At 36.0% G+C, this 12,429-nt stretch overlaps 1 protein-coding gene across 3 annotated transcripts in view; it reads left to right on the forward strand.

Moving 5' to 3' along the window:
* The window catches only part of LOC134538388 (valine--tRNA ligase), a 49,903-nt gene that overhangs the window by 11,437 nt on the left and 26,037 nt on the right, over window positions 1–12,429 (forward strand). For all 3 annotated transcript variants that reach the window (XR_010076132.1, XM_063379674.1, XM_063379673.1), the window contains exons 7-12: window positions 1,836–1,960; window positions 5,178–5,323; window positions 6,328–6,444; window positions 6,995–7,085; window positions 7,242–7,418; window positions 9,567–9,797. Coding sequence is in view for 2 of the 3 variants with exons in the window: in XM_063379674.1 (XP_063235744.1) it covers window positions 1,836–1,960; window positions 5,178–5,323; window positions 6,328–6,444; window positions 6,995–7,085; window positions 7,242–7,418; window positions 9,567–9,797 (887 nt within the window). In the remaining variant the exon portion in view is untranslated. The remainder of the gene's footprint in view (window positions 1–1,835; window positions 1,961–5,177; window positions 5,324–6,327; window positions 6,445–6,994; window positions 7,086–7,241; window positions 7,419–9,566; window positions 9,798–12,429) is intronic.

Raw genomic sequence — 12,429 nt, forward strand, 5'->3', positions numbered from 1 at the left:
GTTGACCTTGACCACTTCCGCTTGCTGCAGGGCTCGCTCTCTTATATCTGTCTCCCCCTCCCACAAACACACTTGCTGACCGGGCACCTTCTTTATCTTATCTCTCACGCACACTCACTTCACCGGCTGGTGCCGGGACGGCGGCGGCGTGGCATGTTCCTGCAGCTGCCGCGCGTTCCAAAAAAAAGAAGCTTTGTTTACTTGCGCCGTGCGGTATTGCCGTTTTCCAAGGTGCCCGATATTTTCGGGCACTGAAATACCCGCCCGGAATTTCGGGTATACTTGATACCCGAAACACTGCCCGAAATTTCGGGTACCCGACCATCCCTAGATTTTTGGAAGATGACCAATGCTCATATGTACTTTTTCATTCTTCAAAATTGATTTTATAACTTATTTAAAATACCCTTGTAAATTTTTTTCTCATATAATGGCAGTGGTCCTGAATTTGCTGGATTGAAAACCTCTTATTATAGCAGTAATATGCAAGCAGAATAATTTTTACGCTTTTGCGTACATCGTTTCTTTCATTGTAATCTAATTTCAAATCGAAGATCAGAATATTCACGAATATTGAATATTATTTAAATAAAATTCTAACATACAGTGAAATTTTTTTCCACACTTCTCAGGAGTCCAAGAAAAATTTATTTAAAAGAGAGTAATATACCTGGAGCCATTTCAAAGAGGTGTAAAGTAAAGGAAATTTTTAAAAAAAACTGGCAATGCATTTTTTTAAACCAGTAAATTTTTAATTTTGAAACATTTTTTGGTATGGTTACATCCATAAAATAGAACATCATTAATACTGTTAAATCATAATCATTTGTTAAATGTAAACAACATGTGAATAATGTTGCAGTACAAATCATAATTACTCAATCAATCATCTTAGCCTTGTATATAGTATGTACTTTTTTGTTCCCAATAATTTTTTCTGTGTTTGTGTTTGACATGGTGTAGGCCTATCTATTGGGAACAAATAATTTATAAAAAAAAATTTTCAATTTGAAATTTTGAATCAAATATTAAATTATTCAAGAATATTGAATTATGAATATCAAATGATTTACGAGTATTGAATATTTTTTGAGTACTCGGAAACCCCTAATATACGTTTAAAAGCAATGTGCTTGGCCGATTCCGGCTTTGGACTCTGCCAATTTCACTTCTGTGTATTGCATGGTACCTCCTACTTGTCAGGCTCTTCAAATTCAGCATGTGACTCTTTTGAACACATTTCATGAAAACTTCTTATTTGACTGTGTTCTGACAAGATTTTTTTTTGTTGATTTTTAGTGTATCTGGTGATAGTATTCCACAAAAAATTTACTACAGCTTAGTGTTAATAAAATGAGGATAAAATGCTTGCTACCCTTATTTTATTATTAAAGGGAGAAGATACTATCAACCATGTTTTTACAAGTCCATATCAGTAATAAGAAACAATAGTAATCAATTTTTGCTTATCTGAAATTAGTTTCCTCTATTTATTTAAAGTAAAATTGTAATATATAATTTTATATTGTAAAGGTCAATATCTCCTGTAATAAGTAATAATGTTAGGAAAAAACATTATAAATTTCTTTTCGTCCAATTTTCTCGTAAGACATCACTCGCCAGGTGTTGTCTGTGTTTAGAAACTGTCTATAGATAATAGCAGTTGGTTGTAGTTTTGCATTTGACATGGAATCACATTGGTGCAGTCCGACTGTTTTTTTTTTTTCTGTGTCGAAGGTCTAGAAAGGATAGGCTGAGTATCTTCATTGTTTCAGTCCTGTTGGTAATTATTATTTTTCAGCATTTTTATGTTTTTTTGTTTTTTTTACCGACAGGTGCAGTGAAAATCACACCAGCTCACGATCCGAATGATTATGAAGTTGGGAAGCGGCACAATTTGCCATTCTTAACAATTTTCAGCGATGAAGGGATAATAGTTGGTGATTGCGGACCATTTGTTGTGAGTAATGTTGGTTGTTCTTCATTATAGTTCAGTTCCCTTAGTAACTGTTGTATTTTCAGGGCAGCATATTGAAGTAGGTATTTTTACTTTGAATTGTGATTTACATACATGTCAAATTCTATTCTGTCATTTTTTTTTGCAAACATAATAGGTTGTTATTTTTTTTTTGGGGGGGGGGACTTTGCTTTGTGTGAAGTTCGCCCATACCTGCCGCTAAGTTGTGGTCAAAACACTCAAAAGTTTTGTGATTTTGTGAAGTCGCAAACAATGTATGGAAAAAATTTGCATTGTAACTAGAGGAAGACAAAATTTTTAAAGTGGAAAATATTTAAAATAGGAAAATTCTTTTAAATCATAGTTAATATTTAAATAACTATTCTTTTTGTTTTGTTTTTAGGCAAGTGTCTAGTACATTTGTGTGCAATTATTGATTTTGAGGGGTGAAAATTGTATTTGACGAAAATATCCTGCACAGAAAACAAATATAAATGTTACATAACCATGTCTTCGTTGATACTATGTTGACTACTTGCTGTAGAGATCATTGTGGCAACGAACACATAAGTCACAATTTCTTATTTACGAGGTTTACTAGCCTGTCAGCAGCCGAGTTCGGGAGTAAATTACAATAAACAAATAAATTCAATAATTGGTAGTTAACTCTCTGAAACTATAATCTGATGTGGAATCTTGATTGGTAAAATAAACAAGAAAAAATTATACCTATCACAGTGAAATGTGTAAAGTCATGTACAGCTGTTTACATCAACGTGCTTCATGCTCTGCTTCCTGGCAAAGGAAAAAATCAGCCTATAAACAAATTGTAAGGTGTTTTTCCCTCATGTTCGGTTGTGCGGTAGTAAATCTGGCTCGCTTGTGGGAAGTCGTTGGTTTGATCCCAACGGTCTGCACGGGAGGGATGATTTTGACGTAAATTATTTTTCCTCCCCCCACTCCAGGTGAATGATGTTGCAGTTCTCCGACGTACACCTTCCCCACGCCTCACGGCAATAGTCTGCAATCAGCTTCACTATGGTCAGCATCTAAAGAACGAAAAGTAAAATACAGTAACACCCTTTTAAAAAAATTGCACTTAATAAAATATTCTCCATAATAAGTTAAATATTTTCACTTTGCCTTTAAATACAGTTTTATCATTTTAATAAGTTTACCCTCTTAATTAGTATCTCAAGAAACTTCTTAACAGAGTTTTACTCTATTTAAAACTAGCCGTAAAGTTCTTACATCAAATGTAGCGTAACGAAAATTCTGACACCACTAGTGTTAAACTGGACTTAAAAAGGGACTGAGGGAAGAGGAATGCTAGATAGGAATAAAAATTGAGGGTATAGGGAGAGAGGTAGGCAATGGATTCGTGATCTTCGCACTTGTCATATGCCTGTAAGATTTCTCGGGAGTTAGTCATAGTGTCCTTCAATTAATACACTGACAGTTATTACCAAGGACCTGTCTATTAATTTGTCGTGACTGCATGGTCAGGCCTGTACAAGAAGTCTAGTGACTGTAGGCTGTACTCTACCCGAGTGTCGAACCTGGTACCTTGCTCGCTAGCACCTGTCGCGCTGCGCACCGCGATAAGGCTCGAGGTGCCTGATAGACTCTATGTCTTAGTTGCCTTAACGCATCTCTCTTACTTTTAGTAACCTCACGATAGTATTGCACTCGCATGACATTGGCCCTCTGGCTTAACACCTCCTCTGACCTCCCTTGAATCTGCAACTAGACCTTTGCGAAGCTTCGACTAAGCGAATCAATTGAAGCATTTCTTTTTAATATTTGATTTGACTTATCCAGGAAATTTGCTATTCATTTTAATTATAGCTTTGGTTCTAATGTAAAGCTTCGTGACATATGTGAAGCTTTGTGTTTGTTGCAAAGTTTTAAAACATCAAAGGCCTAACATTCGCTCATGAAAATATCAAAATATTCAGTTTTTTTTTTTGTTTTGTATATTTTTTGGTTGAATAAAGTTGGTTACTTAAAAAGACTAAAAGGTGTCACTCAACTTGCTCTTATAAATGCTCAGTATTATAATTATGTATGGTTATTTTTATTTTATAATTTTTATTGAATGATATTATGCATTTATAGGACCCAATTGGTTAATCACTTAATTAGTCCAAACATTACAAATTTTAAATGGTTAATTTTTTACTTCAATCTTGTATTTTATTAAATAATTGTAATACTGCTTTTTAGAACTCACAATTTTATTTGACTTTGCGAATATTTTAAACTTTTGATTTCATATTCAATTCGCATTAAAAAAAAAGTAAGTAATCGCACAGGCCTACCCACAATGCCACAGAACGACGTGTTAGCTTCAAGAGAACAACGCGCCAAAGAACAAATGAAGTGTGCGGAGTGGCAGTCTCAGCATACGGGCAACGAACAGAGCAGCTGACGATTACAACTGCACAACTCTGGTACCTTCCACAAAAGTTTAAATTAAACAAATCCTATAAAAAATGGGTACCCTCGCAATCATGTGTGTTTCCTTAATACATCATTAGTACAACGTGATGGCAGGGCGATATGCCCGGGTGCTAGAATCGTACCCCAGCCATCAGCCTTGATGGCCATGGTGTGACTGGGGTGGAATAGGCAAGGTGAAACCATAGTGATTCACCATTTCCTTCCACAGTGTGGAATTTAAGCCAGAAGCTCCAATGTCTGATCACTGAGCAAAACGTTTTGCATGATTTGTGGGTTTCAATTCATGATACTGAATGCTGGTGTTTTTTGAATGCCTCATATTCTGTTTTACCATAAAATCTAATTTAAATATTCAGTAAAATACACTTACGATTTGGTGGGTATTTTTACAGCTAATTCTGCCAAAAGAATTTTTATCTGACGAGCAATTAGTAGTTCTGTATTGCGCAGAAGTGGACATTAAATTAATACGAACTACCTAAGACTAGGTTACATCTGCATTTTGTGTTGCTTTTCTAAACTCAAATAGTATGAGCTTTTTTGAAGCACGTGGTTGTTCATTCCAGCGAGGTGTTAATGTTGAACATGCTTTTAAAATGTTATTATTTTCCACTTCAGAAGTCAACTAATTTTTCAGATAGAACTTCTGTATTCAATAACTATATTTATGTTCAAATTTTAATTTTAGCTGGAAAATTTCAAATGCTTATTACCTATCTGAGGAAACCATAATCATTTGTTTTTTAATGTGTAACAGGGTATGAAGAGGTTCGATGCAAGAAGAGCAGTAATCGAGGCTCTGAAGGAAAAGGGTCTCTTCCGTGAAATCAAAGACAACCCCATGGTTGTGCCCATTTGCAGCAGATCCAAGGATGTAGTGGAACCGCTCATTAAACCTCAGTGGTCAGTAATTACCATCTTACTGCAAGATGCTGTTGCATTGCTATCATCATGGCCATTGTACTAAATATTTTTTTCTTGTATAGTTAATGGTAATGGGGGAAAAAAATTGCCGTCCTTTTCCGTTACATGCTATAGTGAGCATTCAATCAAGTTTAGGCAGTTAACAGACATACTAAAAGAAATAATGATTTCCTTCAGTTGAACCTTTAATCCTTATGGCCTCTAGGAATCTTCTTTGCAAAATTGCTGCACCCTTTCCGTCCATTATCATTACATTATCCTATTTCGACATTCTTTTATTCCTATAATCCAAAAATGAATTGCATTTTCGGATTAATTTCCTATTGTGACCAAACAAGCGTTAACACTATCAAACTACTAAATCCTTTTCATTGCAGTGAGTTTTTATTTTTTAATTTTTTAAAAAAAAAAGAGCTACTTTGTGGTTTTCTGGTTTAATATTTTATGCCTTTGAAGCCAAAGGTAACACTCCAACAGATGATGTTACAGCCACTGGATTTTCATTTGAATAAACTGCGTGAAGTCTGCACTTAAAGCCTATTGTGTGGCATGTATGTGACATTTGCAGTGGCCATGAGGCTATCCTGAAACATTGTTCTGATTGGTCGTACTGGAGTGGTTTTATTTATTCCTCTCTGGTGCTAATTGGCAGCTATATTTTGTTTTATGTAATTTAGTAGTTACTAGTATGTAGTTTGATTAAATTTAACAATCATTTATATTTTGGTTGTTTACACACTGCCGGAAGAATTTTTGGCTCAAGTTTAGTTTTATGTTTGTTAAAATTAATGAAAGTTTTGAAAAAAGTGTAATTTTGTTCATACTATATACGTAATTGGTTGTAAATTCATGGTGATTATAGTTTTAGTAATTCAATCAGGAATTTTGTCAATTAACTATGTAGCATTTTTTCTGTAAGAACTTGCTTACAATCCCTTAAAATTTAATTCTCAAATAATTTTTTTTAAAAAAATTCTTTTTAGGTATGTCAAATGCAGTGAGATGGCTAAAAATGCAACGGAAGCTGTGCAATCAGGGGAACTGAAAATTATTCCTGAACACTTCTCTAAAACGTGGTACCATTGGATGGAGAACATACGGTATGTGAGATCAGGGAAAAAATGCTCAGAAATTCAAGTCAGTACACCAAGTCAAATTGAAGTGCATGTTAATAAACCATGTGTAATATCTAATTGTGAATTAAAACATAAAAAAAGCAAGATTAAATAAAACTTGATTTTTTTTGCTATAAATTTTATCCTTGAATCCCTTTATTTGTTATTTTTTTTTTTACTTCATAGTGGTAAATTATTATTAAAGATAAATAAAAATAAATAATTTTAGCTTTCCATATTTAATCATGCATGATTTAATAACTCATGACTCTATTACTATTGCTGGTGCTTGCTCGAAACTTGTGCTTGCAGATTTCTTTTAATTGTAAATCTGTCCGAGACATGTATATTTTTTTAATGTAAGTACCATGAGATATTTTTATACTTTATTATAATTTTAAGAATTTTGGAATTATTGAATAAATTGTTTTCTATTTATAAATATTGATAGTAAAAACTAAAATATCACAATTGAGTCTATGTGCCATTTATGTTCTCTCACTGCCCCTACAAAAATATATTTTTTTTGTTCCAGGGACTGGTGTATTTCGAGGCAACTCTGGTGGGGTCACAGGATCCCAGCTTATTTTGTGACCGTTGATGATCCTCGGATACCTCCAGGCAATGTGTGTGGTTATAGCTATTTGGATTTCAAACCATAATCAGCAGCTGCCAAATGTTAAATTTAAAATTTAAAATTAAATTTAAATTTAAAATTTGGTCTAAAAATAAAATCATAAAATCTTGTCTCTGTTCATTATTCACTGGTAATATTTTTATAGGAGTGTGACAACGAGTACTGGGTGAGCGGCCGAACGGAAGAGGAAGCACTGGAGAAAGCAGTGAGGAAGTTCAACGTACCTGCGTCCAAGATCACTCTTACGCAAGATGCAGACGTACTCGACACGTGGTTCTCCTCCGGACTTTTCCCGTTCTCCATTTTCGGGTGGCCAGAAGAGGTTGGTGGTCTTCCTCGAACAATCTTGACATTCATGCTAACCAAAGTTTGATGCCAGAACAAAATTTGAGACCTGAATGTACGTATTACATTTTTCTCTTGATTTGTTTAATCTTAGGTTTGTATTCATTAATATTATTACAAAAATTCATTTGTAGTGGAATTTGTACATTTTTTTAAAAAATCAATCTTGATTCTTGCCAAAAACTGCACAAAAATCCACTTTAACATAGCATGTCTTATGCCTGTTAAAAACTGAAACACATTGAGACAACTACAGTAGAATCCCGCTGATGCGACCCCTCACGGTTTCCGGAAAAACAGACTTTTAAACGGAATGGTCGCAATAGAGAATTCGGGCCAATTTTACCCCCCCACCCCCCCCCCCCCCCCACCCCTCCCCCAAATATAAAGTGAATTTGCGTCACGCGAGTTCGGCTATGCTAGCCCGCTGGTTGTTATTTTCGTTCAAAGCGTGGCGAAGGAACTTGTGTGGATCAGGTAGAAAACATTCGGCTATAAACGAAGGATATAAGAACAATGCTATCCTGAAATGCTGTGACATGTTTTTGGAGTAGATAATCACAGCGACAGACCAACAGGATGGGCTCCCGTCCTTGCCGTCAGCGATGTTTATTTTGACAGCTCAAGCAATTATCTTTTCCACGTCCCTTCGCAGCGTAAAAAAAAAAGAAAAAAACACTGAATGCAGATGGAAAAGTAACTATGCGGTAAAATAAATATATTTACGGCACTGCTAAATTTTTTTATTCAAATAATTCGAGGTATTTGTGATTTTTCAGCAGAAACTGCTGTGTGATTAATAAACAAATAGTATCATAATAACTTAAACTTATAAATTATTTATTAACGGCGAAGGACAGTCGTATAAGCCCATAAAAATATTTATTTTACTGAGAATGGCCTATACAACCTGGCTTTTGTCGCACACGGTGTGGGAGGGGAGGAGGATGCTGACAGTTTCTCACGCAGAAGGTTGTAATAAGGGAGGCAATGTGTTGAAATGTTAGTTGGGAAGGGGGGGGGGGGGGGGTGTTTTAACATGGTTTGTGGTTCTGGGAGGGATGAGCCTTGAAGAATTAGCAGGGGATGGGAGAGGTAAGCGTCATGTCAAGCCGCCAGCCTGGCTGGACAAGTTTCTTACGCTCTCGTAGAAGCTACCACAGCGGCTTTTCGTGAGGGCGGGTTAAGATAACATGACAGCTGAGACGGCTTTTTATGCGATAGTGGACGCGCCGAGCTCGGCTAGACACTGCCGTGTGGACAGTCTAGAGGGGTGGTATCTATTTTTAGCTGTCTTTTGTATGCCTGCCTGCTTACAGTACAGCTCTTGCCAAGATAAACGTGAACACATGGCGCCCAACAAAGTGTAACAGACTTGTTTTTCAGCCGATTTTACTCAAATTTTCGACTTTCTCTGCTCAAATTTTTCACGGTTTCTCAAAAAACGGTCGTATAAACGGAATGGATGCATCAGAGGGGGGTCGCATCGGCGGGATTCTACTGTACTTGTTTAATTCGGGCTTGAGATTAGTGAGTGAAAGGAAACACTAGGAATGAGCCAATATCAACCTCATATTTGTACCGTCAGATCTTTATTGTTTGAAAAATATTATATTGGAGGGAAAATATTTCATGAAAAATATTTCAGGAATGTATGTGGAGTGATTCAGACACCAGCACTTTAGTAGTTGATAAAGGCTACATTATTAATCTGTAACAGAAGCAGTCACTCTCACTGAAAGTTTGTTTAGCATTATAGGGAATGATTGTGACACACAAAAAAAAAAAATTTGTTTAGATCTTGAACTTTTAAATGTGATTTTTTTTTCCTTTAAAAATAGAAATGTAATGGCTTAAAATGTTTTTATTTACCTCATTTTATTTCAGACTCTTGAGATCTAGATTTGGATTTGACCCAGATTAGCAGGAATGCACTACATATAGTTTTTTTAGGCCAGAAAAACAATGATTACAAAAAATTAAACTTTTCTTAGTGGGCTATGTACTTTCGGATAAGAAACTTAACCGAGATTACAGTCTCAACCAGAAGTAAAATTATTATTTCTACTCCGTGTCTGCCCTTCAGGAGTGTGTGCCGGCACCTGGCTTGTGCTTGTTTGTCCAGACGGAGGAGCTGAGGAGCTTCTACCCGGGCAGCCTGCTGGAGACGGGCCACGACATCCTGTTCTTCTGGGTGGCTCGCATGGTCTTCCTGGGGCAGAAGATGCTCGGGAGGCTGCCCTTCAAGGAGGTGTACCTTCACCCCATCGTCCGGGACGCCCACGGCCGCAAGATGAGCAAGTCGCTCGGTAACGTGATCGACCCCATGGACGTCATCACGGGCATTTCGCTGGAGGTGAGCCCGTGCATCCACGGCCACTTTTTCCGACCAAGACTCCGTTTGTGAAGTTTTCATGTCAACATGGTTTCATGAAATGTATGTACTTTGTATTTCATTGAATTTTAAACATGTAGGCAAGTTTTTCCCTAAAATTGTATTAAAAATTTATGTTTGTAGTAATGTAATTCGTACAGGATAGCCCATAACTAGGCCTGTGCAATTATTCAAATTTTCGAATACGAACGCGATGAATAAACGATTCAGATTCGATTTGACCTCGAATACAACCACTCCAAAATATTGAATATCAGTTTCCGTACAAATATTGGACATTACATACCTCGTAATTTTATCATATACTAACTTTCGCTGTTGAGGTTAAGATATTTTTGCAATATAAATACCCTTTTTTTTTTGATGATTTAATGGGACTTCATAATCAAAAACGTGAACAATAATCAATGTTTTAAACATGCTACGAGTATTCAAAGTTTTTTTTTCACTACTGTCTCACTAAGCAGTAATGGAAAAATCACGTGAACTATTACACAGCACATTTGTCATTTCAAACTTTAAAACAAAATCTTTCGTCACACGCACTAGAAGTGGAGAGGGGGAAAGAAAAAAACAACCATGGACTATAACACCTCAAAACACAGACACTCCATTGAGATGGGCATTAAAAGAAGTAATTGTCATAGTTTCAATGCCATATAAATCAATAGTTACAATCAGTTGAACACCATGTGATACAAAAGCATCTTACTTGCTGTATATATCTGTGATGAAACACAATGTGACTCGAAAATATATAATAAAAAAATAAGTAAATAGTGTTAAGATTCCAGATGAAATCAGCAAAAATTATTTTTATAATATAGCTGAACTAAAATTAAATTTACCTGGCAGCCGTTAACAACGAAAACTTGTGAATATATTGGGTTAGTTATGTAAATAATGAGCTCATTCAATTACTAATTTGGGAATATGGCATTCAAAAAAAATCTTTTTTCGTAAAATAGAATGCAAAGGATTTCGTGGTATTTAGCAGTTTGCAAAATTTTTCTGAATCAATATACAGGTTGTGGAAAATAGAGTGAATAGGAATTGAAATTAAATGAAAGGTTTTCTGCCTTTAATACTCTCACCTGAGAGGAGTTTTTCCCGATTGGTTGCAGCTGTGGGCCAATCACAGCCTTTCATTCATCTAATTGGACTGTTTGTTTGGCCAATTCGAGATGTGCAACTGTTTTTGACTAGGGGAGCTGGCAAATCAGTGGCCTCTTCTCTTCTTATTGGCTGAGCTGTTTGGCCAACCAGAGGGGACCTGTCTTTTGTTAGATGCAGAGCTAGGTTTTAAGGTTTTCTGAAGAATGTATCCTATATTCTGCCTAATTTTTAGCCATCTTCTCTATTTATGTTTGCTGGGTGTTTTAATATTCATACTGATTCTGGAATGTATCTTTTCTTGTATTGTCGAATGTTGGCTATGGTGTGGAATTGGTAAAAATCAATGCTGTGTCTGGTTTCCAAGGAGTGTTCTGCTATTGCTGATCGTGGGTTTTCATGTTTATAGTCACTGATATCGTGATATGTTCTTTAACCCTTGTGATAATTCTTCTGCTAGTTTGTCCTATGTATACCTTGCCACAAGAACATCGAATCTTGTACACATCAGCTATCTTTTTGGCTGGGGTTTTGTCTTTGGCAGGTGTCACAAGAGACCCCTCAATCATGTTTATAAGTTTGAGAATTGTATGAATTTCATTCTTCCTAAGAATTCTTGCCACTTGGTCTGGAATTCCTTTGACATAAGGAATGAAAGTTTTATTAGGAAAGTGACTCTTTCTTTTGCTTTTGAGGTGGCTTCATGGCTTTCCTAATTTCTGGTTTTGAATAACCATTTGCTTGAAAAGCACTTGTTATATGTTTCATTTATTCCATCTTCTTCGCAAATGGCTCTAGCTCTGTTGACCAAAGTCAAAATGACTGTTCTCTTCTGAGATGGAGGATGGTGTGAACTCGTCTTTAGATACCTGTCTGTGTGGGTTGGCTTTCTGTAAACACTGTGGCTGATGTGGTTATCTGCATCATATTTAAGGCCTAATTTGAGGAGAAAGCAATAAGTACCAGCCAGCTTAAACCCAAGTGCTGGTACAGGTATGTAGATGACACTTTTGTGATTTGGTGCCATGGTAAAGATAAGCTGCAAGACTAACTGAAACACCTGAACAGCATCCATCCGAACATACATTTCACCATGGAGGTGGAAGTAGAAGGAAAATTGTCTTTTCTGGATGTATATATATTGCCATCCAGATGAGAAAGACAGTCTCCTACTCCATGACTTCTTAACCACCATGGTCTATGGAGGGCGAAAGAAGGGAAGTATTCTCCATCAAAGTACTGCAATCTCCATTTCTTGAGACTGCAGTCACTTGAATTTTTGTGTGAATGGTATGTGTCTGCTTGAAGTTGGAATTGGAATGTGTTGACTTGAAGTTCAAATGGATGTGATTAAAAGATCAAATATGTTCATGGAATTTATTAGAGCTTATTTTTTATTTAATTTTGATGTACCTTTCTGCAAATTTGACTTTTGCGTGTGTTAGTATGTAAAGATTTGATTCAGGTGTTATGTGTAAGA

The sequence above is a fragment of the Bacillus rossius genome, chromosome 13 (genome assembly GCF_032445375.1).
Source record: "Bacillus rossius redtenbacheri isolate Brsri chromosome 13, Brsri_v3, whole genome shotgun sequence".
In the NCBI taxonomy this organism is placed as follows: domain Eukaryota; kingdom Metazoa; phylum Arthropoda; class Insecta; order Phasmatodea; family Bacillidae; genus Bacillus; species Bacillus rossius.